Raw genomic sequence first — 24,090 nt, forward strand, 5'->3', positions numbered from 1 at the left:
ATCCTTCACTTTGCTCAGGGATGTGAAAAAGCAATATTATGCATCAACAGCTTCAGTAAGCAGCAGTGTTAACACAGAACTGGTCAAAATGGAATTAAGTAAAAAGGAAAGAACTTAGCGAAAAGTAATTGTTTCTTCCAACACCTGAAATATTTCTTAACCTACACAAAGTTAAAATAATTAGCATCAAGGCATTCTGACAACACATTACCTCTGAGCATACAGTGATACAGAGAGTTCTTCATTCTGTAAGAGGCAAAATATCCGCACCTTCATGTCTTAATCATACATTCAAGCAATGAGTGTTAGCATGTGCTAATTGTCTTTGCAGATGTTCATCAAACAAGGGAAAAGTCCTTTTTGAAAACATCTCTTTGGTTATAACACTTTCTTCAAAGGTATCTGTCTAATCCAAGAGTGAGTTATATTTTCTCCATGTTTTTTAATGCATTCCCTGAGATTACAGTTAACAGCACTCTGACGTGATGCCTTTCTGCTCCCCTGTACGTGTCACTTGCATCACACACCATGAGGCCGTCACAGTTGCTGGAGATCCTTGGCTCATCTGTTCCTCTGTAAATGCCTGGTTTAGCTCTCAACTTGAGAACTGTCCATCTGGCTGCAAAACTCTAGTGATTTTTCACATATGCCTCATTTCAATCAACTCCTTTTCCCTACTGACACTCTTTTTTTCCTCACCTCAATCCCTATCCTTGGTAAAACCATCAAAAGTTCCTTAGGCATAAACCAGGGTGTGCTTATACCCTTCCTTCTCTAAACCTGTGACACTTGCTTTTCAAAGTCTGTTTCTGCCACTATTATAAATGGGCAAATACACTCACTTTTATCAGGGTGACAACCAGCTTTAACTACTGCTGGTTCTAGTCTCCCCCCTTTTTTTTTTAAGTAATACATACTGGCCCACTTTGTGTCATCTGCTCTCCTTTAGGTACCTGATTAATGACTAGTTATTTTCTTGTTGTTTCACAGAAGGGCAAAAATGGGTTTCTTGTGTGGTGGTTTTTTTTTTTTTCACTGGAGTGATGTAGGAGGTTTTTCATGCAAAGCTTAATTACAGCTCTGAAAAGAAGCTTGCTTTACACTAATAGGAAAAAAAAATATATGAAGAAGCCTGAAGATTTTTTGTTTCCAATTTCCTTAATAAGATACTATACTGAATAACTCAATTTTTTTTTTTTTTTACTCTAATAACCTGCCTTCCACCTTTTGGTTACGTAAGTTTTTTCAATTTAAGATTCTTCATGAGAAACACAGCGGATAAGTGTATTGTGCAGTGTTTGTCTGCCTGTATCAGAGAATAACGTCCTAATTTGTTATCATCTGAGCCAAAGCACTTCTTATATTAAAAGCAAATGTAGCTATGTATATAGGGGTGAGTGAACTGAGCATGTTTATTGGTGCGATGATTTCGGAAATATTTTTACATTAATGACCCTGCATGTACCTACGTACCAAGGCTAGTCATAGTTATTAGGTAGTTAGAGAAGAGCTTATTCTTCTTTATCTTATCAAAACAGGGCAAATTATCAAGCTATGCAGACGTATTACACACAGAATTAATTTTAAAGGCGTTTTCAGGATCAGTTTCAAGAAACACTAAACCAATGTTCAATTCCAACAAAATCAGTGCAAAAGCAATGGGCAAGTGGATTCTAAAGGTTAACTGATCTTACCCTGAGTCCCTATCACACCTTGTTCAGATAATAAATAATCGATGGCTGTTTTGACATTTTTCCACATTATATATGTTATATATATTATATTTTTCTAGCGCTATAATTTTAAAGATAACAAAGTAGGCCTAAATTATTTGTATTAGTATAGAGAGGTGATTAGATACAATCTAAAAGTATCTGAGTTTGGGCTACAGACTATATCTGAAGATCCCTCAACGATTAAATTGCTGCCAGTTGTGCAACATACAAATTCATCTCAGAGATGACTGCTGCTCTTAGCACATGCCCTTACACTTGCTGTCTGCAATTCAGTTTCATGACCTGCTGCACTTGGGATGGAATAGGATCAAATTTCTGGGTCTGACTTCTAGATCCAAAAATGTGTTTTTTGCCACCAAGAGGAACCCCCCTATACCAAATAACAACCCACAAACAGCAATTACAAAGCAGTCAGTTGTCTAAGATGCATTAGATATGTTGCCAAATAGCTTTAAAATGTAGATATTTTATACATATTTGGATGCTTGGTTAAAATTATTTTCTTTGGTAATATCTTTAAGTTTCTTTTGTTGAGTGCCTGTCCATATGGTAGCTGTAAGGTCAGATAGACGCTAAAAGCTACTCTCTTGGAATCAGGAAAATAGAACAGCAATCCAAACTGAGTCATGCACTTATCAAAATGTTCCTTAAGGAATTCTTAAATGGTAACTGCTCACAAGAAGGAAAAACAGAACCTAAATCTAAACAACACTGTCCTATGGCAGAGGTTTGTACAATGCATCCAAGATCAATTCAGACTATCAAACCTACTACTAGAGGCTGCAGTAATTAGCTGAATGAGTCCATACACTGCAAATTATTTAACACAATATTTGAGTAGAGTGTCAGACCTGTAGCTGTGCTCAGATACACTTAACTAGAACACCCAACAGTGACAAATCTGAATTGGGTAACCAAGTACCCAAGTACTTAAATCCAATTCCATTTGTTGCTTAAAAATTGAGTTGTGGTAGCAGTACTATATTATACAGGAGCAATTTTGTTACATAATACATGTGGTTTTAAAAAACAGGTATCAGTACCAGAAACAGGTACAACCCCAAGCATTACTCTGCAACTGCAACACCAAATTTGTCACAGCAGCAGGATGACACAAAATATGATCTTGTTTACACTGAGGTGTCAGCAAGTATGGAAAACTATAATTTAAGTATAAAAACCTCATAATTGACAAATAAACTATTCTAGACTTCATTTTATATACAATACTTTTAGGTTGACTAATTTTTAATTACACTGCAATTAAATTTAAATTAGCTTAACTACAACTTTTTTTTCCAAAATTTACATTATTGTAACAGATTGCACTATTGTACGTTATTGTAAAATATTAGCTATTTGTTTTGCAGGAATTTACATTCTTTTAAACTGATAACCTGATTAATATAGTTCTGCTACTGAAACTTCCTTGGGAAGCAAAAAGGGAGTAAAAATTAAACTCAAAATGCTCTCTCACAAGTCAGCTTGTACCGTGACACTAAACCTGAAGACTGATTCTGCATACTGATCATACTCTTACCAGGTTATCCCATGACCACCTAACAAAAACACCTGCACTATTATTCTCCCACACTATTGCAACAGAATGTGTTTTCACTGGTATTTACTGATGACCTTTGCAAATAAGCATCTGTTGTCTGTGACTGTTCATAACCCCCTCAAATACAAATGATTTAAAAAAATTAGAAAAACCCCACGAGTCAGGTAATTATGAGGGCAAAACAGATTATTATTCAAAAACATTACTGAGTAAGCTGAAGTTCTGTGCAATTGCAATAAAGTCAGTCACAACTATCTAAAAAAATAACTAAATTATACTGCAAGTACAAGACAATGATATGGAGAAAACAAGTTCTCTGTATACTAAAAAATTCCTTTAAAACAAAACTTCTTCATTTCAACCAGATTCTAGGCCTTATGAAAGTGATTGAGCTATTTGCATTGTCTGTTTGAGACACCAAGCATTTTCTTTAGTAACTGAAGCTACTAATTTTCAGGTACTGAACTAGTAAAATCCAGATGGCATTCACTGCAATAATATTTAAAAGAAAACCAAAAAAATGAGTCCTACTTTCAGCCACTAGGGAAAGTACTATTTATTATACATTTAAATACAAATTTGAAATGTGTTGTGGACATATCTGCACGGTTACAGGTAAAAAATAAAAATGTACAAAGTTGTGTTCTGCATCTCTCAAGACTGATGCTTCAAAAGAAATTTTCACAAAATACCAAGAGTTCATCTTTGTAAGAATAGGAAGGATAATAATGCATACAATCTTTTGCTTGGCAGATTATCTTTATTCCCTCCCTGCATAAAGTACCTAGAGTTTGTAAACAGTCCTTAGAAGCGTTAATAGCTTTCAGGAATGTGTAATCACAGTTTATATGGACTTGTCCCACAATGAATTACAATGCTACACAGTAGTTTCGTGTTTCCATAACCCAGTTCTAATATTACCGGTACTGTCTGCAGTGAGCAAGGGTCCATCCTGTCCACTGCTTTTAAGTGGTCCATTCTGAATGGCTAAATTTAAGCCGTAAGATTTTTGTTGGTTTTCCAGTTCAGCCGCTATTGGTTTCCTTGGAATATCTTTTTTGTTGTTTGCAGCTATTGATTTTTCAGTATTCCTGCTACTTTTTGGAAGTGTACTGCAAGCATCACTGCTGTCTTGCTGGGACTGGTTATACTGGCGTTCTCTATATGCCAAATAGGCTCTTCGGCTCCTCGAGTGTCCTTCACTGTTGCTTTGTCGAGTTTTGTGTAAGCCATTTTGCACACTTCCTTCCACACTTGTGGGAACATCATACGCATATTCCCTCAATACTGCAAGCCTGCTGGCACGATGTCCCTTGCTTCTGTTCTTGTGATGCCGACTCGGGTGCCCGTTTGTCCGAAACTGAACCTCTAAGGGAGCTACATGCATTTTGATATCATTATCTACTGAATGTTCAGTCAGACTGTTATCAAGCTGAGGACCTGTGTTCAACGGCAGGGAAGTAGGGTGGCACTGAGCTGCTGCAGCTTGTAAGTTAGTCAGTTTACAACCTTGAGATGAGTTTTTTAGGCTTGAGGCACTTTTATTTGTGCATGAGGATTCTGCACTACTGTTGGTGCATTTTGGGGCTTCTCCGTTGGTTCCACTGGAACTCGAGGGCTGCACATTTACTTGCACTGAATATGTACTCCTTCCCGGGCAGCAAGTTGTTATCCAAGCATGCCTGATATCTTCCCTGTTAATGCAATGGTGCACCATAAGAAAGGCACTGAAGCATAAACATGTTGCCCCAAAGAAACAGCTGAAGATCAGGTCCATAGGATAATACAGGGAAACGGACAGAGCTCCAAAGATCCACAGTGTGACATACAAAACCAAAGTAAGGCTGACTCCCAGAAGCTGTGCTTGAAAACTGTGCTCATTCTCCAAAGCAGATGTGGAAACCAGTGACACTGACAAAGAATCCTGATGAGCCAATTCCCCGTGTTCACTGGTGGCCAAACGCTGCTGCTCCTCAATGGGTTCCTTAAGTTCATATTTGCGTTCAGGGTGACGTTTTAGTTGTATAAATATGCTGAGAAAATACATACAGTTTATGAAAATTATAAAGCTAGCTGGTCCATAAAATGCTCCTAAGCTAGGTTCCCAAGTCATCCAGCAACTGTAAAAGAAACAAAATAAAGTAAAATTAACATCTTCTCGCAAGTCATTTATCTTTCATTGGTTCATTGAAATAATCTTGGCTGTGCTACACTTTCTGGAAGAATCAGAATTAATTGCAACAAGTATTTAGAGAAAAGCAAACCTATGAAATCTTTTCAGAGTTCTTAGTTATATGGTACTTACTAGGGAGCATTAGGTCTGCTGCCGTAATTTCGGATGTTTGCTGCAGCTGTTATTCCACAAACTATGATAGGGATCCCTCCACCAATAAGGTAGAACCTAAAAAGTAAATCCAATATATCAGTGTCTGCTTCATGGCAATGGATTTTATTCAGTCCCTATGAAAGACGTAAGAGCTTTCCAGGATTTGAGAAATACACAAGTTCTTTATGAAAATAAGGTGAATAAGCTTTGGGCTTTGGCAATATCAGTTGTTTTCTAAGTCTTCCTCATAACAATTTTTCTCCTCCTGTTGTAAGTCACCTCTCTCTCACAGCTGCTCACTCCCACTTCCTACTTGCAGACACTGAACCGAAGTACACGGCATTAGAAGGAAGAAGCAAAAGCTGACAGTCAGAAGTTGTAAACTGCTACAAGAGAATATGGAAACTTAGAAAGAGAATAGTAAGTGATATGTCTCGTGTTCCAGAGATGAACTTGCCTAATATAAAGTGTAATGAACATCAGACATAAGAAGTCACGCTACTTGGAATGTTTTTGGGGTGGATGGCAGGGTGGGTTGTTTTTTTATTTTTAATGGATTCTGTAATTTTATAGTACACACCTCCTGCTTCCCTGTGGAGGTATTGACGAAAACTATACACCTTCCCAAGAACAAGGGGCATATGTTGTTGGAGTATCTTTTCATTCCAATTTCTATGAATTCACACTGAATTCATTAGTGGTAGGTCAATAATTACTGACAATCATTCCAATTAACAGCACTCAGTCCTGCAGCTTATATCAACCCAGTACAAATTCAGATCAGAACACACAAGTGAAAACTACTACTGTGGCATACAGGTGAACAGTTTGTTTTATCAGCAGGAGACACCTAGATGGTCCTGGATATTTCACCAGAAATTACTCCTGTATCATCTGAGATACACAACAACAGTCTGAAATAAATTAACACTTTCTTGCAAATTGAGATACACTGAGTGTATTATTTAGTTGTTGAATCCTACAAACATCAAATTGTGACACTGGTTTATTCTGTAGTTTGATGCAGTAATCAGAAGGTGGGCAGATGGAGCAGATCTTTGTGGTAGTATGGGTACTATAGAACAGGCAATTTTATTCTGAACATACGTCTAGAAAACAACAGGGAAAAAAACAACAACTTTCTGTGACCCTTCCATATGAGGTGTTCAGGTCTGAAATGGCATGTTTATGTCTTGCAAAGCTGAGCCTGTGAGACTAGTAAGTTTAATGCAATATTTTCCAAAGTAAGAACTTCTAAACAAATTTTAACGGATGGAAGAAAAAAAAATCATAACAGATGTTAAAAAGGCTATTCAGTAACCTGCTAGAAGGCACAGCTGGTGGTGAGCAAATAGTGAATACAACAGATTTACTTCTTCTTAAGAGAAAAATAATAAAAGTTAAGGAAGGCAAAGACTGTAATGAAGTAGTATAAACAGTTATCTTCTATCTTATCAATTAAATACTTCTACATGCTTGTATACAGTACTGCAAATTTTACTTGGAGATAATCAGAAGAGCATTTCTGTTTTTCTGCAGTCTCCGTACTTTAAAAATCAAGCTCTTTAAGTATTTGCCTAAAGCCAATCAAAGGTAATCAACTTCTGCCACCTTGTGGAGAATTTCAGCGTAGCAGTTTTTAATTAATATCCCGGGGCCCAGGAGGCAACATGAACCTTTAAGTATGTTAGTATTTTCTATGAAGAACATTTCACACCAGGTAAATTTCATAATTAGTTTTTCTCATCACCGGGATTTCAGAAAAAAAAATTCTATGAGGACTGCTTCCAAAAGAACACTATTTTCTATTGATTTTAAGTGACACCCCTATTTTTCAAATTATTTGGAAACAATGTTTGGAAAACATATTTAACTTTATTTACTTAAATTGCAGCATTTTAAAACTGTGTGATAATACAGTTCTGCACATTCTTTCTTCTATGATAATTTAATAGGTTGTGTTGCTATCTAAAGTCTTAATCAAACCCTCAGTGTGATGCTGAAACACTATCAATTTCTTAATTGACGTATCATCAACACACCTTTGCATCCATAATATATAAAGACCAAGAATCCTTCAGCTCACCCTCCCTAACATAATGCTGAGGAACAGAAAAATCTGGAAGGAACTTGACTGACCTGGAAAGAACAAAGTAGTAGTGACTTGTTACATTTTCTGCTCAGAATATACACACAGCAACCTGGGAAATAATGACTCACAAAAACAAACAACAGGCTCACCTCAGCATTGGTCTGGGTGGAGGAGGTGGCTCATCAGGATCTTGACACCTCTTTGCCTTTTTGGTTACCTGCTTGTAAATATTACGAGATGTCACTCCCAACCACAGTACTGTTGCAAGAGTGGAATAATGGAGAATTATCCCAACCTTAAAACAAAACCAAACAATAAAAAAAGAATTAACTCCCAAACACTTTCTTTCCACTGAGTTAATATATTAACCATTAAACATACAAGTTGCCATAAAGGAAAAAAAACCCACCTTTCTTATTTTATGACTAAGTGTCAAGTCATTCTAGTTTTCGAAAAAAGTAAAATATGTTGTGCAAACTCATTTTCGCATCAGTTGAATCTGGAATGGCTACACAGCTGCCATTGCCTCTACTGGAAGGATAACTTATTAATGGGGGAAGAACATTACTAGAAAAAATTTTTCAGATTACATGTCAATCATACACTTTAGGAAACTCTTTTACAAAAGACTTAAGTTTAAAATGTCTTATGGTACAGGTATTATTCCAATTGAAACAAGTAAGGGAACAGCAAACTAATAATACCGTGATAAGTATGCAGCAGGTGGCAAAATACAGACAGCGATTTCAATAAAATGCAAAAACAGAAGAAGCGTATTAGGTATTTAACCAGCCCAAACACTAATGCAAAATCTTCTTCACAGCAGAACCTGTTTCTCCTGTATTGCCTTACTTATAGGGCAACATTGCCATAGCAGCACAAGTGTATGGAACAGGTAACACTTCAGTTCCTGATGACTGCAAATGCGTTTTTTGCAACTTTCAATCACCACCAAAAGCACAACTCTCAAACAACTCATCTGTATCCCAGCATTTCTCCTGAAGTATTACCGTCTTAAGGTAAGAAAAAAAAGTATGTGTATATCTGTGTGTGCATGCATGTGTACATAGGAGAAAGAGCAGGGATATTTTTCATTGCAATATTTTGACCTGTCAACCTGGTGACTACTGTAAATTCAAACAAAAAGCATGATGGAATATTACAGTGAGTGATTAGAAACTTTTTTGAATCATTGAACACAAAAAGGAAACCTGACAAAAAATTCACTGACATTTTTCTAAAGTGGTAACTGTTATTCTACTAAAATACTGCAAAGGAATTGGAGACAGCCAAATCTTAGAAGAGCAAATCATTAAAAAAGAGAAGTCTCAAAGCTAGTGATGTTTGTTTTGAGAAAGCATGCAGGCTTGAAACACTTGTCTCTCCCTCCCCTTCAGTTATACTGAGCAAACGGAAATATTTTAATACCAGATTTCACATGATCTGTAAAGGCCACATACAGGCCTATAAAATTGTTTCACAATAAGTAAGCCTCAAGAATAAAAACAACCAACAAAGCTTATTTTTTGTGATAGAATTTTGGGAAAAAAATTTCTGCTGCACTTCTGAAATACTTTTCCTCTTTCAAGTACTGAACTAGTTTTATCTTCATGACTTCTTGAAAATAAAAGAAAATCTAATTTTGTTATAAAGACAGAAAGAGCTGGGGTTGTTCAGGCTAGAGAAGAGAAGGCTCTGGGAAGACCTTATAGCACCTTCCAGTACCTAAACAGGGCTACAAGAGAGCTGGAGTGGGACTTTTTACAAGGCCATGTAATGACAGGACAATGGGTAATGACTTGAAACTGAAAGATTAGATTAGAAAGAGTAATATGGGTGCCAAAACACAAGCATAGGTTGCCCAAAGAAGTGGTAGATGTCCCACCAAAGGTCAGGGTGGATGGGGCTCTAAGCAACCTGATCAAGTTGAAGATGTCCCTCCTTATTGCAGAGGCACTGAGCTAGATAACCTTTAAGGTCCCTTCCAACCTAAACCATTCTGTGATTCTAAAACCAAACCAAAACATCAGTTTTTTGTTTAAATTTTACATTCTGATGAACGCCTATCCAGCACTGAAGTTCTGAGAAGGCAAGGGGTACAAATACCATCATAGGAGTATGAAACTGATAACTAATTTTTTTCAAGTGTTTGTATGTTTACTTACTGCTTGGCAAATGCTGGCATTCCTGGTCTGAGTTATGCCTCCAATAAACATCACACACGTCAGGAAAATATGAAAGCTTAAGTTAACTAGCATATGCCAGCTTTTTACACTGATCCTGATCACACTGTTAAAAAAAAAACAAATTAGACAATATAAAACACAGCTGACATTACTGGTTTTCAGAAACTAGGAAGATACATGTGATAAATGACATATGATTACTGTTAATGATTGTTTGACTACCACATACTTTGTAATCAAATATAATCTCTGGTGTCTATCACAAGAAATTAAAACAACCTCCTATTAACCAGCTCTATACATCTATTTGGGGTCTGATTTAAAAATTTTAGGCTTTCAAGCTTTCACATCAACAGAAATGTAAAAGGCTGAACAGTGTTTTAAATTCTACCATCATTTTGAATGGTCTCTTCTTTCATCATGAAACAAAAGTGAAAAATTAAAGGAAAGACATGGTTATGAGAGCTAAATTATCATACTCAAGAAAGATGAAATAGCTATTTGCTTAACTGTTAGTTTGCATCAACAATTTTTATAAGGGAAAAAACACCAAATGTACATTACTATATCATCCTCCAATCAAAAAGAAAAGGTAGTCAGTCCTAAGCATAATAAACCTAATTTGTTTTAGTCCAGTAATTTTGATTCATACCTGTGATGATATATGTAACTGACCATGATCATCAACAGACACATTAGCAAAACCATGGCAGTGGCATAAATTACTGGATGCAAAAGATCAGCTGGCTGTGTATATAATTCAGCTCCTGTCAAGTCCTGACAACAAAAACAAAAATAACATTAGTCCACCGTATCTTACCATTTTTTTGAGGGTGGAGGAATGACAAAGGAAATACAAATTAAGAAGTAACAGGAACCTTCTAGATGAAATGTCTTCTTTCCCTCCTCACTCCCCCCAAACCAACTCTGCAATTATTCATTTGATGTTCCTGCATTTCTTCTGCAATTACCTGCTATTCTGGCTGACCTCTATAAATACAGTCACTAACCTTATAGAAGTAAACTTCATATATGCTTGAAGTTACATAAGAGGTAAGCAGCTTATAGACACACACCATTTTCTTCATCTTAAAATACTTGTATGTACAATATGAAGAACAACTGGGTTTTCAAGTTACGCTTATCTTCAACAACCCAAAGAACATTACCGAAAGTGCCCTCAGCAATTCTGTAGATGATGCTATAGACTGGGGAGACTGATCAACAGAGTGGAGGATACTCAGGGGGATGTTGGTGAGCCAGAGAAATGGGCTGATAAAACATCATGACATTTAGCAAAGGAAAACATTAAAGATCTGCATCTGGGACAGAATAACCCCAGGCACACAAAAATACTGGCTATGCACTGCACTGATTAGAAAACAACCGAAGAACCACCTGAGGTACTGGTAGAGAAAAGCTGACCCCAAGGTGCCCCAAAGGTGACACTGCACAAAGAGACAGCACATGGGTGAGCTGATCATTCCCTTCTGTTCAGCACTGTGAGACCATCTTGCAGCACTCTCCTCAATTTGAGGCTCCCCAGTACAAGAAAGGCACTGACATACTGGATGGAGCAAGTCTAACAGATCACCGGGATGATCAGCAGGCTGAAGCACACAGTGTCAGAGGCTGAAGGTGTCTTCAGTCTTTAGGAAGAAACGGAAGATGGGAGAAATCTCATTATTATATTGAACTACCTACAAAGGTGGTATAAAGAAGACGGAGTCAAACTCTTCTTGGAGCTGGACCATGAAATGATGAAAGGCAACATGGAAAAGTATGATTAGATACAGGAAAAAAAATTCTGAAGTGGTCACATACTGCCCAGAAAGACTGTGCCCTTGGAGATACTGAAAGCTTGAATAAATATGAGCTAGAGCACTAAGATTTGATTTTGAAGGTAGTCAAACTTTGAGCAGGTAACTGGACCAAATGGCACCAGATGTTCCTATCAGACTGTTATTCTATGATTAGTGTTTGACCAGAATAGATAGTTGATTATTCAAAAGAATTCAACGGCTCCATAGGCTGGATGTGGCACTGAGTGCCATGATCTAGTAATCACAGTGGGGTTAGATTAAGGGTTGGACTTGATGATCTCAGAGGTCTCTTCCAACCCAGTTAATTCTATGATTCTATGATCAATTAAGTTTTCTGAATCCACTCAGAGGTGACATTTTCATTTTCTGAAAAGAAGAAATAATTCTGTTTGGAAGCAGATACAATTTACTAGACTTCCAGGGGTGGACACAGTGACTCAAAAAAACCCCTTCAGTCCCTTCCAGCACAGAATAAAGTAATTTTTCTTAGCTATGATTAGTGGAGAAAACTACTAAAAATAATTTTTCAGAATGGACAGGATACATAAAATTCTCTCACCTATATTTCTGAGTTAGTCACTCAAAGCTCTAGAGCTGGCAAAGTTCAAAAGTGTGCTGGGGAAAAGGAGAATAAACTTGGCATTCAGAAAGAACAGTAAAAGATTATGAGAAAGTTTCAGCTTGTTTTGAGAAAAATCAGTGATATACAATCTGGTTTTAAGCTTAAAACAGGTAACCTAATTTCATAAACAGAAGAAGAGTTTCTGAACTGAGGTTTACAATTAAATTAGAGTCAGTCACCTCTTCACCATTCCTTGAATTGTTCTTTCATCAGAATATAAGTGTATTATTCATACTAACTCAACAACCTCATTTCAAACTAATTTCATCAGATTGTCAGTTTGATTCTTATGTGCTTCGTTTTCTTTGGCACCTGGAAGAAGAACATAAGATATTATGCCTCAGGCAGCCAGTGTCATCTGATTTCAACACTACCCATGGCCTGGTTGATATCCAGCTGGAGATCTCTGGGAACTCACTGCTCTTACAAGCATGAGCTAATATTTTGTCACACTTGGACTGTGATTATCAGGGAACTGAAACTGTGGGACAATTCTGGTTGCTGCTTCCGGACTGGTGTCAGGTAGCCTGATGTCATGCACGTATTGGTGCAAATTTCAAGAACAAGAGCTAAAGAAAACCCAAACCCAAACCCTAAACAAACAAACAAACAAAAAAACCCCACAAAAACCCACCAAAAAAAACCCAAGCATAAAAACTTTGCCAAGCTAGCAAAGGTCGTGACCCAATACACACCAAATCAGCGGAATCCTTACCGATTACACTGACATTCTTCATCAGACCTACTAAACAGAGTGAGAATAGCTAATAATGTTATTTCTAAGCTAAACTGATTCTAAATTCAGTAAAAATTTCAGTAAAATAACAGTAGAGATGACATGAAGAACACTAGCGGGTTTATACTCAACTTGCAGAACTCGTTTCTTCTTAACACCATTGCTGTTTTTTTAACTTCGCTGCAAGCCTATAATAATGAGTTTCCAGGTGAACCTCCTGCTTACCTCTTCTATTATTAAACAGTAGTAAAGATAATTTCCAAATAAATATAAAGTTTTTTGTATCTGTCTAAATCATTAGATCAGACAACTAGGCACTCAGTGATGTTTCCTTATCACAGGACTTCACATGATGTTCTGAAATGTATGAAGACAGGTCAATACATTATAATGTGCTTTCTTCTACACACATACATACTAAAGTAAAGTAGCCTAAAATAGAGTGAAATAACTCTGATTAAGTTATTCACCATCCAGCCAGCATGATGGACTACCATGTTCAGGTTCCTCCTACCACCGCTGTTCATGTATTTAACGCTAACTACAACTGCTGACTTGAAAAGCAAACTTCTAAAACTGAACTCAAAAGAACTTCCAGTGAGCCTGGGACCAGAACCCAGCCTTTCACAACATGATGAGAGTTTACAAACGAAAAAGGTTATTACGGCTTTTTGGTTAATATAGAGATAGGCATTATGAAAACCTTTTCCAGCAGCCACTTAAGACATCCAGAGCTGCTGCAGTCTGTGTGCAAGGAACATCTATCAGCTAGTATTATTACTCTGTGCCCTTCCCCCTACCCCCACCTCTCTATTCTCTACATTTTGGGAAGCAGTAAATATTAAAGGAATACCAGTTTCAACCAAGTGTACAACGAGAGATACCAGCAGAAAGAGAAGAAAAGTGCCTCTTTCTCTTTTTGGTTTCTGATTATCAACAGTTCTCACTATAATTCACAAGAAGATATTAATATAATCTTGCCACATACTGATTTAGAAATAGCCTTTACAGAAGCATATTGAATATTCTTTTCATTTTTGTTCCTCCAGGTGACAGAAATGTGACAAATTCAAAGCATAATCTCCCTTTACATGCATTCTACACATACAAATGAAGTTTAATTCTATTTTAAAGAATGCTGTTATATTTTAGGAAAGGATTGTATATTTTAAAAATATCAAAAAAAAGGAGCTACGGGATTGTAACAGTTTAAAGTAATTTAAAACAGTACCCTCAGAGGTAAAGTGAAGACTTGCTCTCTTTGAGCATTTTTTAAAACCTTGGCATGTAAATCAATTTTATTTATGTTTAGCTTTTTAGTATTCTACCATTTAATTCTCTTTGGAGGCAGATTTTTGAAAATTTGAGTTGCTAAAGAAAAATAGCAATTTCTCATCCACTAATCATCATAAAGGAATCCTCTTTCTTCCACACGATTACACAAAAATATATATGTAATTCCACACAGAGCCCTTTAACTACAACAAAACCCATATGAAATTTAAACTTAACGATTTCCTAAACCTCTTACTATGTCATTCAGCTTCCCATCAGCCTACCATTTTTAAGTATCACGTTTTATCATTTAGTATCTGTGGTGATTACTGATAAGCGGAGTAGCAGTCATCATCTGTAAAAAAGGGTAACTGCCCCAGCCAAATTCTGAAATTAAGAGCTATGGAAACTGACAGTCTTCACAGTCTGAAGTCAGTCTTCACAACTGAAGAGCAATAAAGAAGGTGTCTTGCTCCTTTTTCTTTTCTATGACCATATTTTAGAACTGGTTAACCATTTTACTGATATCAGTATGTTAAGACTAGAGTTCAGATATTTGTTTTAAGCAATATTTCAAAGATATTTTTGATAGTTACTCAATATTTTGACTTCTTTTTCTATTTCAATTGATGTCTTCTGGTAACAGACCTACATACTAGTAAATAAACCGTTAATTTGCAATGAAATCCATCACTGGTTATGGATCACGGGAAAAAAAAACCTGGGAAAACACTCCTGTACTGCCAACACATTAGGTCAACATATTTAATCTAACACAGAGAAGATGGTTTAAAATAAAGGTAACAGTTGAAGAAAATCCATCATTACAAGACTAAAGTTCATAAAAGCCTATTTGATCCAGGAGCTCATTAAAATGTCTTCCTATAATATTTCACATATGAAAATAGTTCTGTGTCTAGTATATTCAGTAATTAATTCAACACAGACAGATTTCCACTTAAGCCTCATCTTACCTCTACATTTACATCAACACGAGCGAAAACTAAAGATTTATTTATTACGTCTAGTTTTATGTGAAATGGAATGTGGGAATGTTTGTTCTCTTTAACGCAAGAAAAACCCAAATAGAATTGCATCTTCAAGTATTTTAAAGTTCCAGAAAGTAATGCAATTCTAAGTGTCATACCATTAAGACGGCATAGTTGCTGAGGGAGTAGCACTGAATGGTAGTAATATTTTCGTCGGATAGAAGGATGTGACAACCATCAGATTTCCATCCTCCTTGTCCGTTCAGTAGATCGAAGTCCCACTGAGCTGCAACAGCATCTGCTCCATGCGCAATGCGCCGCAGTGTCACATTTATGGGGACATGGTGACTGGCCAGGTTCAAACCATCTGTTACAAAGGAAATGTATATGCACATAAATTTCTCAACATGTAAGGCATTAGACGCTAAAACCTTTTATTAGATTCACACTAGTCAAAACAAGGGTGTCAAAAATGCTTCTTAAGGTCATAAAAAAGTAATAATAAAAACAAACCGATCTTGGTGAGAATAACTGGAGTTACAACCGTGCGACGTTTCCCATCATCAGCCAGATTTGTTGAATTTCCTGTTGCTGGAAAAAGCTTTCCATTCCGAAATGCAATAAGCTGAAGCTTGTAGACAGATTCATCTGCTGGTCTGATTTCTCTTTTTTGTTTTTGGGTGAAAAGGGAAGCTGGCAGCTGGATAGAAGCCTCTACAATTGTGTTCTAGAAATAAACAGATTTTTAAAGTTCTAAAGAGAAAGTGAAATTCTTTACAGAGACTAAATTGACAACTCCTCTATCTGAACAGTGTCAGAGATGAATGCATTTAGCAGACTGTATACTGTGACAAACCTATTCGACGGTGTTTCCAAGTAATCCAGGATAAAACAGCTTAATCAAGTTATAAAAGTCTTAAAAAACATTAAAAATAAATAAAAGTTAAGATTCTGCAATTGCCTTACTTTTTAGAGAGAGCAAAATTGAAGTCAGTTTCAGTAAAATATTACAAGATTTGACTATTGGCAACTAGAAACAGCAACCAAGACAAGTAAGACAGACAAATGCTGTAATTGTGCACTAATACCATTCAAAACAGAATACACAGAAATGCTGTATACAAACAGGATTTAATTTGTATATAAGTTATACTTGGGTAGAGAAGCATGCACATAATTTCATACAATTAGATAAGTGTAATTTCTAATATACACCCTTGCAGTGACATTCAAGCAAATTAAGTGATAAAAGCAAACTGCTAAGTTGGGGAATGTAACTGAGAAAATACTTTTATGGAATATGAGGAAGTTTTTTCATTTTATACACACCCACATAGATATATATATATGTGTGTGTGTATACACACATGCACACACACACATGCAAAATTAACCTTTCAGGTCAGTTTTCTGTTTCATGCTTATTATAGCATCACTCTGAGAAGAGTATTTCAGATATTTAAGGAGACTGGTAATATCTTGAATATGTAATGAAGGCGAAAATACAGAAAAAAGACATTATTATGAACTAGGGAGTGTTTCAGTTTCCATCCTTATGAAAAGGTCGGAAAGGACCTTTCAACTCAAGAACACTGAATACCTTTCAACAGAAAACCACACCTACTTATTAAAAGTTGTGTCCATTAAAAAAACCTAGTTTATAATCAAACTCTAATATCCTTTGTCCTTTAATTCTTGTCTCAGTCATTCTGGATTACATAAAAATGCTCATTTGACATTAAAATCAGTAATTATAAACTTGCTTTCCAAATTATTTATACATAAGGTATTATTACAAAGTCTGTAGGGAAACAAAGAGTATCCGACCTTTAACGCCAGACTTGACAGTGTATTTGAAACGTTGCACTTAAAGCTTAATTGTTTATCTAGATTTCCATCAGGATCTCTTCTCCCATAATCACTGAGTCCTGTACGGTCTGATGTAGCCACTTTCTGAAATACGGTGCATGTCATTCCAGTGAAGCCGGCAGCCTTTATTACATAGGCCTCAAGAGCAATATTTGGAGAATACTGTGACGACAAAAATCAAACACGAAATAATTTCACACACCACAGAAAGGATAATAAATAAAGGAATTCTCTGCCTTCACAAAAAAACCTCATCATGAAGACTTTTCCTGCTTATCTGGCAGGGATAAATCTGTTCAGAGTATTGCTCTTCTCCCTAAAGGAACAGTAGACATTTCAGAAAATGTCAACATTAAGAAAAATAAAAACTATTCAAACTCAAGAACAAGCCAACTATCTTTTAAATAAATAAATTCATACTTACAGTAGAATAAACTTGAGCTCCGTTTGCAAGCCGATACATAGCAATTTTTTGTAAACACTGAACAATTCTGGTACAAGCTTTGGCTTCCCTTTGTGCCATCCACAGAACACGTTCATCAGCTAACATAATGTTACTGGCTATGTCCACCATCACGTCACCAAGCTAACACAGAAGAGAAATAGGACTCTTTTATAGCTTTGAAAGCATTTATCTAGTAGGATCATTATCACAAAATACAAAGTGACTTGTCAGCACAAAAAGAAAAAGGAAACTGGTAGTTCCTGTTTCAATCACCTCTTGTCATCTTGAGATACTCAAATATTTTGATTCAGACATTTACCTCCAGTGAAGAAAAATGCTGTGTCCATGTAATTTGTCTGTTTATGTTTTACTTAGAAAAAAATCCATGATAAATACAGATATTAAAATCAAAGAGAAGACTATTCCATTACAATCAACTTTAAAATCTAAAATAAACTATAAATTAACAATGATACAGTTTGCATGTATGATGGAAGACAGTAAGAGTAATAGAGGCAAAAATTAGCATGAAACCCTCCTGCTTCACTTCCTTTCAGCATGTCTAACTTTTTTTGATTGCTTTCTTGCTTGCCTTTTATTTTGCATGACCTGTTTTAGGTCACAGATATACATGAGACAGGCAGCAAATATCTCTAAGTAGCAGCGCTGCTTTCAAACCATGAATTACATAGTTTTAAGTTTATGTTCATAGCCCTTGCCCTGCCTTCTGTATGACAAACAAATACAAACTATAAAGGGAACTCATTTATTTAGGCCACAACTCTGCCAAAATTAATGAGCGCCTACGTTGACCTACACTGGATTTTCAAAACATTTAAGGAGCAGTGATGAATACTGGGACCAAAATCAAAGGTGAGTGTATTTTCTAGTTAAATTGATTGAAATGCAATTCACAGTGGCTAAATTTAGGGACTGGAATTTTCTGCTTGAAGAGAGACAGGGTAGGATAAGGAAGACATATCCTTTCCCATCCAGGCTTCCCAATTTCTTTTCAGAGTATTACTAATAAAGAGAGAACACAGTAGTTTGGGGTGTTTTTTGTTGGCTTTTTTTTATCTTTAAAAATAAAGGCCAGAATTGGAATATAAAAATATTTACTACTTCTAGAACTGTCTCTCTGAGAGACAGAAGTTATAATCAGTAAAAATTCTCAACAACACAGAACCTCAAGTAAAATCGGTAGGCTGTAGCTGTTTTCATTATATTCTCAAGAACAAATCACAGTTAAATTAATTGAAGGTCCTTATTATAACTTATTACTACTTGAAAAAAGGTAGCAAGTTTTACACATCAACAGTGATTTTACAATGAATTATCAGAATAAGGATCCTGAACTTGAAGAACTCAAGTTGTTTCATATTTTTAAAATATATTACATATTATTCCTTCTCCTGCTTCTCAAGTATGCACAACTTTTTCCAACTGTATTGTAACAAGACAATTTGCTAAGAACTTTCTGAACATTTGTCTTGTTTATTCTGATATGAAAGAACTATTAAATGAACGTTTTTATAGTTCATAGAACTAATCTTTCAGAATAGCCACTGTAACACAAACTAAGGAACTAACAATAAGATGGTATAGGTAAACAGATATGAATAACAGTGTCAAAAACAAGTTAATGGAGTAATACCCTCATAAGAAATTGGTCTCATTAATAGCTACTAAAATTATTACATGAAACTGCACTCATGTTACTTGAATATACCAGCAAATCAAAGGTTGGCTTCAAATCAAACCAACTGAGATAAAAAGAAACACCAAGACTGAAACTACCTATGAACTTAACCTATTTTCCCCTATTATTTATTACCTTCAAACATGGCAGAGTAATGCCAGATTATGTCACTCCACAGACAATAAATCACAGCTGAGAAACAAACATCCTTATAATGTAGTAAATCATGCAGTAATCTAGAACGTTTCTATTTTAGACTAGGTAAAAAGTCAGCCATTTAATGAACTGTGTGTAATTCCAAAGTATGCCAAAAAAAAAATCCAAGTTCTGATTGTAAAAAAGGAGATTTAGCCTGAAAATTCTCCAAGGAGTTCTGCAAAGGATGTAGAACCAGCATTTATGGTTTGCTGAGGGGTGGATGGCTAAAATTTGCCTTTTATTTTTTTGGCAAAGTTTAAAAATGAGGTTTTGTAGTCTCCAACTTCCCAACATGCACTGTACAGTGAGATCAATAAAACCTCTGTTCAGCAGTGAAACAGAGAGTTCCTACCCATTGGTGGGACTATTCCACTACTTGAATTTTTCTCCCCAACAATGAGCATTCTCTAAGATTTTATTTTAATGTCTTGTCTTATATCCTGCAAGATAGAAGAATACTGAAAACCTTAGAGATAAAGCTCAATATTGAATAAAGACAGCCTACCATGGTGGAAGGGGAGAAGATAAGTCTTGTTTTATTCATTATTGAGAGGATCTCTGAGGCTTTCATTATTTGTACTTTTAAATAAGAATATACCAATGAAAACCTGGGTGACCCACTCCATAGTAAATAAAAACAGACTTACTGTACCTATCTCCCTGCTCCAGTGCTGACCAGAGGTGTTACTCACATTACAGGTCCAGTGAATGCTGGATCATCTCAGCGCGAATGCAAAGTCTGTGACCATGGGTCAGCAACTTCAGGGACCTACTAAACAAACAAAAACATGCAATAGAATCTGATAATCCACTAACTCAGTGCCTGCATCTAATGTTGGGAAGGTTTCACTGCTCAGAACACTTAAGGACAAACACTATGATTATCTTTAAAGTGATGGCAAATTATCCAGTTACCTCTTTATATTTTTCAGCAAATCTTCCAAATTTCTCTATCATTTCAGCCACAAAAATAACATCCATCTTATCAGAAAAATTTGCTGCTTCAACAGTGTAAGCCAAGAGCTGTCTTGCTGTTGCCACTGCATTAGTAAGGTTGAGAGGCATCTACATAGAGAACAAAACATGAACGTTCTGAAGTGAAAAGTACAAGGTAGATACAACACTTCATCAATTAATAAATAAGCATTCTCTCAAAGAGCAATTCCCACAGGGATCACAGCGTTTTAAGCAGCCAAAGACTACCATCTTAAGATTTTAAGTAAAACAAGGCAGAGAACATGCAGATTTGTACCTGCAGCCAGAAACTGGGTTTTGTGCTGTTGCCCTAGAAGGGAGAGAGGTATTGCACCAAAAACGGAACAGAAATCCCCAAAACAATACTGTCAAATGCTTATTTTAATTTTCAACAAAGCCTAGGCATGACAACAGAAAGCTCTTAAAATATTGCATTTTATAGCAAGAGAAGCTAAAACAAATTGAAACACCACTGCTGTAGCATTCACTCTCAATTCTGTAATTATAGAAATGTTTAGAATATAATACACACGCAAAAACCAAGACAGATCTCCTATGACAAAGCTCATGATTCCTAAAGCAAGCCACATCCTGGAAAATTCTTCACTAAATAATACACAGCATTAACATGCCTGAGCTAGCAGGGACCTAAAAAGGGAAATTTTATATAGTACAGTGGAAAGCTGTGCAAATGTTATCAGCTCATGTTCAGATGCTGTTTATCCATGATAATCCAAACTATAGAGATTCTGTCTCTCTGGTTTTTGGTGTACAGATATCTAGTCTGCCCTACTGAATTTGCAATGTGCTATGTAAGCACAACTCTGTCTTTGTCCCTGCTGGTCTTAGCACTTGCACATAGATTTGAATGCAACTAAAGGAAGGTAATTTTTGCCAATATGCTAGAAGTCATGCATTTAAAGTGCAAATAAAGTTCAAAGTCATAACGCATGTTGAACAAAGTCAACTTTCAAATTCAGATATTCCGTATAATTTCTCTGAATTTTTTCTTTAATCATCAATTGCTTTTCACCTAAAACTATACCTGTTCATAACAGAAGTAAAAACAGTGAAATATACATGTTCTTATACAAATATTACATGGGCATCATTCCATTTTAAACTTAGACCCTTATTCGATTTAAAATACTTGGCAAAATTCTAATGTTCAAAACAGCTCAACTACCTTTTTGTTCAGAGGCTCTAAAGATGCTTATGATTACATTTAGTATTAGTCTTAGAGGCAATAAATTTCTGTGCAGAATACTACTAAAAATTCCAGACGTACTACACGTAAAAAGAAGGTGTCTCTAAGAAGTAAAACCATCTCTAAATCCAAACCATGCCACTTCTTACCATAAAAAAAAAAAAATTGAAACCTCTACTGCAGTGTACCATACCTGTGTACACGTATTTTTAAGCAGATAAGAGGAAGTTATCTACTTCACAAATGAAAATTACAACTCTGCTTTTTTGAAGATACCAATCTAACCCTCACATTTTAAACTTCCTACCACGAAATTGGCAGTATTATTCCACAACCAGACAAGTGTTGGCTAACCAAAACCAGTGATAATAGGCTTAAGTAATCTAGGTTCTTGAGCAGCTGGACTACAGTACAGAGGAAGGAGTAGCATTGAGTTGTCACAGGTCTTGCAGGAAAATTTGAATTCCCAGCTGAGAAAAAAAAACAAACCAGCATCGTCAAAGCTCTAAATATGCAAACACTCAACCTTGCTGTGTCCCACAAAAGGACAAACTGATTCCCAACATCATCTTTCACCTGCTAAACAGTCATTAAGAAACACCACCCTTAAACATGTTTCTTGTGACCAATGGCATGGTCACAAAATCATGTGCTAGGAATAAAAAGCAGTAAAACAAAAATAATTGTGTTTAAAATAAAATGAAGTTTATCTTGGGCCAAAAGAGGCATTTCCTTTCTTTCCCTCCCTCGCCACCTTTCTTAGACCAGTTCTCATGGGTTCTCAGGGAATCAGAGCTATTAAAAAACTATGTCTGCATTAGTAAGCAACTGAACACAGGGGAAGCAAGCCAGCAGCAACCCATCTACACAGTTCAATGCTTTTGCCTCATATTGGATTTAGCCTAAGCAGACATCAAGACTTCACTATGTGTATAAATCTAAGACATCCAAAAGGGAAAATAGCAGTTTAAATCCCAGTTGTGTCAGTTAGGGGCTGTGGTGCTTCAGATATGCAGTCGGAAGTTTGCCCTAAATGAATGTCATCTCACAAACGGAAACACTCTAAACCCACCCAACACACAGAAATCCTACCCTGGGGTCAGACAACCACCATGGTCCCACGTTAAATATGGGTGGTGCTACCAACATCATCAATGCAACTGACCAACCTGTATTATTAAAAACAAACAAAAAACCGACCACCATATAAACTCCCAAAATACCACACCGAAGACAATGTCATCTCCTTAGTTTCACCAGCTGCACTGGTATTAGTGATCCAGTATTAGTGGACTGGTAAACAAGACTGGTAAACAAGAAGCTTAAATCAAAGGTTCAAAGCTTTACGGAGTAATTTACAACACAGCATCTAAACATACAAGGTTGGGTACATAACTGCAGACAGTGCTTCTGAAAGTCTGCATTAATTAGATAAGCCTCAAATAGAGCCTGGAGCTGAAGAATTTTGTTTCATAGCTACATTTAAATTCTACAATACTCTCATATCCTGGTAAGTGCTACAAGACTAAAGAAGCCTATTTAATGCTCACTGGTTTCACTAGTTAACTCTCACTGGTCACAGAGGTTTACAGCAACAAAAGCAGAACAGAATTTGACTACTCTATTAGTATAACGATAAGAGCTGTTCTCCACTACAGCTTGAGCCCACCTTGCTTCTTTATAGCACATGGGCAGGACAGAGCATCCAGCTGACAAAAATAATCACGACAAGAACCATTCTCTTATACTTTACATGAGTACAAAGAATAAAGTTTCCCTTGCACTTTCAATCTGGGGCACTCAAAAGAGATATCAAACCAAGCTCTTAACCTAAACCTACAAGTTCCACTACAGTACTCAGAGGCATGTGTTCATCACAACTCATCCAGACCTCCAGTATTACCAGCTCAAAAAAGATGAAGAGTCCTTTGAGGTTTTATTTTCATTAATCTGATTTTCATAATGTGATTTCAAAGAAATGCACAAATTACCTGATTGAACATATAAAGAACTCGAGTCACATCATTTGCATACTGGCACCTGGAGTAGTCCTCGTCTGCCCAATACCCTCCCCTGTCACATCTGCGCCAGGCTCTTCTCTCATCTTGTGAGTTGCCAGGATAGATCCCACTGCCAGCAGAATAACGTGTACACAGCAGGTATGCTGTGATGCCTGCCAATGTTCTGGGCCACCTGGGGAGTCAAAAGGAAAAAAATCCCCACATTTAGACAAATTTACATGACAAGTAAATAAAAAGATTAAGCACTACAACATGAAATGAAGAGATACTCAAAACTAAGCATCTCTAAACTGTTTAAAAGGCCACCTTGGCTCTTCTTCAGTATTCTCA

General features: G+C 36.3%; 1 protein-coding gene across 1 annotated transcript in view; it reads right to left on the reverse strand.

Moving 5' to 3' along the window:
* Positions 1 to 3,465: 3,465 nt before the first annotated feature.
* The window catches only part of ADGRA3 (adhesion G protein-coupled receptor A3), a 51,782-nt gene continuing 31,157 nt past the window's right edge, over positions 3,466 to 24,090 (reverse strand). Inside the window, exons 9-19 of the mRNA XM_027883353.1 lie at positions 23,731 to 23,932; positions 20,473 to 20,622; positions 17,640 to 17,801; positions 17,174 to 17,377; positions 15,860 to 16,073; positions 15,505 to 15,713; positions 10,554 to 10,678; positions 9,881 to 10,004; positions 7,865 to 8,010; positions 5,603 to 5,698; positions 3,466 to 5,417 (exon numbers count right to left, since the gene is read on the reverse strand). Coding sequence (XP_027739154.1) covers positions 4,175 to 5,417; positions 5,603 to 5,698; positions 7,865 to 8,010; positions 9,881 to 10,004; positions 10,554 to 10,678; positions 15,505 to 15,713; positions 15,860 to 16,073; positions 17,174 to 17,377; positions 17,640 to 17,801; positions 20,473 to 20,622; positions 23,731 to 23,932 — 2,875 coding nt within the window. The 3' untranslated portion in view covers positions 3,466 to 4,174. The remainder of the gene's footprint in view (positions 5,418 to 5,602; positions 5,699 to 7,864; positions 8,011 to 9,880; positions 10,005 to 10,553; positions 10,679 to 15,504; positions 15,714 to 15,859; positions 16,074 to 17,173; positions 17,378 to 17,639; positions 17,802 to 20,472; positions 20,623 to 23,730; positions 23,933 to 24,090) is intronic.

Source organism: Empidonax traillii, unplaced genomic scaffold (assembly GCF_003031625.1).
Source record: "Empidonax traillii isolate 1590-97213 ecotype Southwest subspecies unplaced genomic scaffold, ASM303162v1 scaffold125:size1524877, whole genome shotgun sequence".
Classification (NCBI taxonomy): domain Eukaryota; kingdom Metazoa; phylum Chordata; class Aves; order Passeriformes; family Tyrannidae; genus Empidonax; species Empidonax traillii.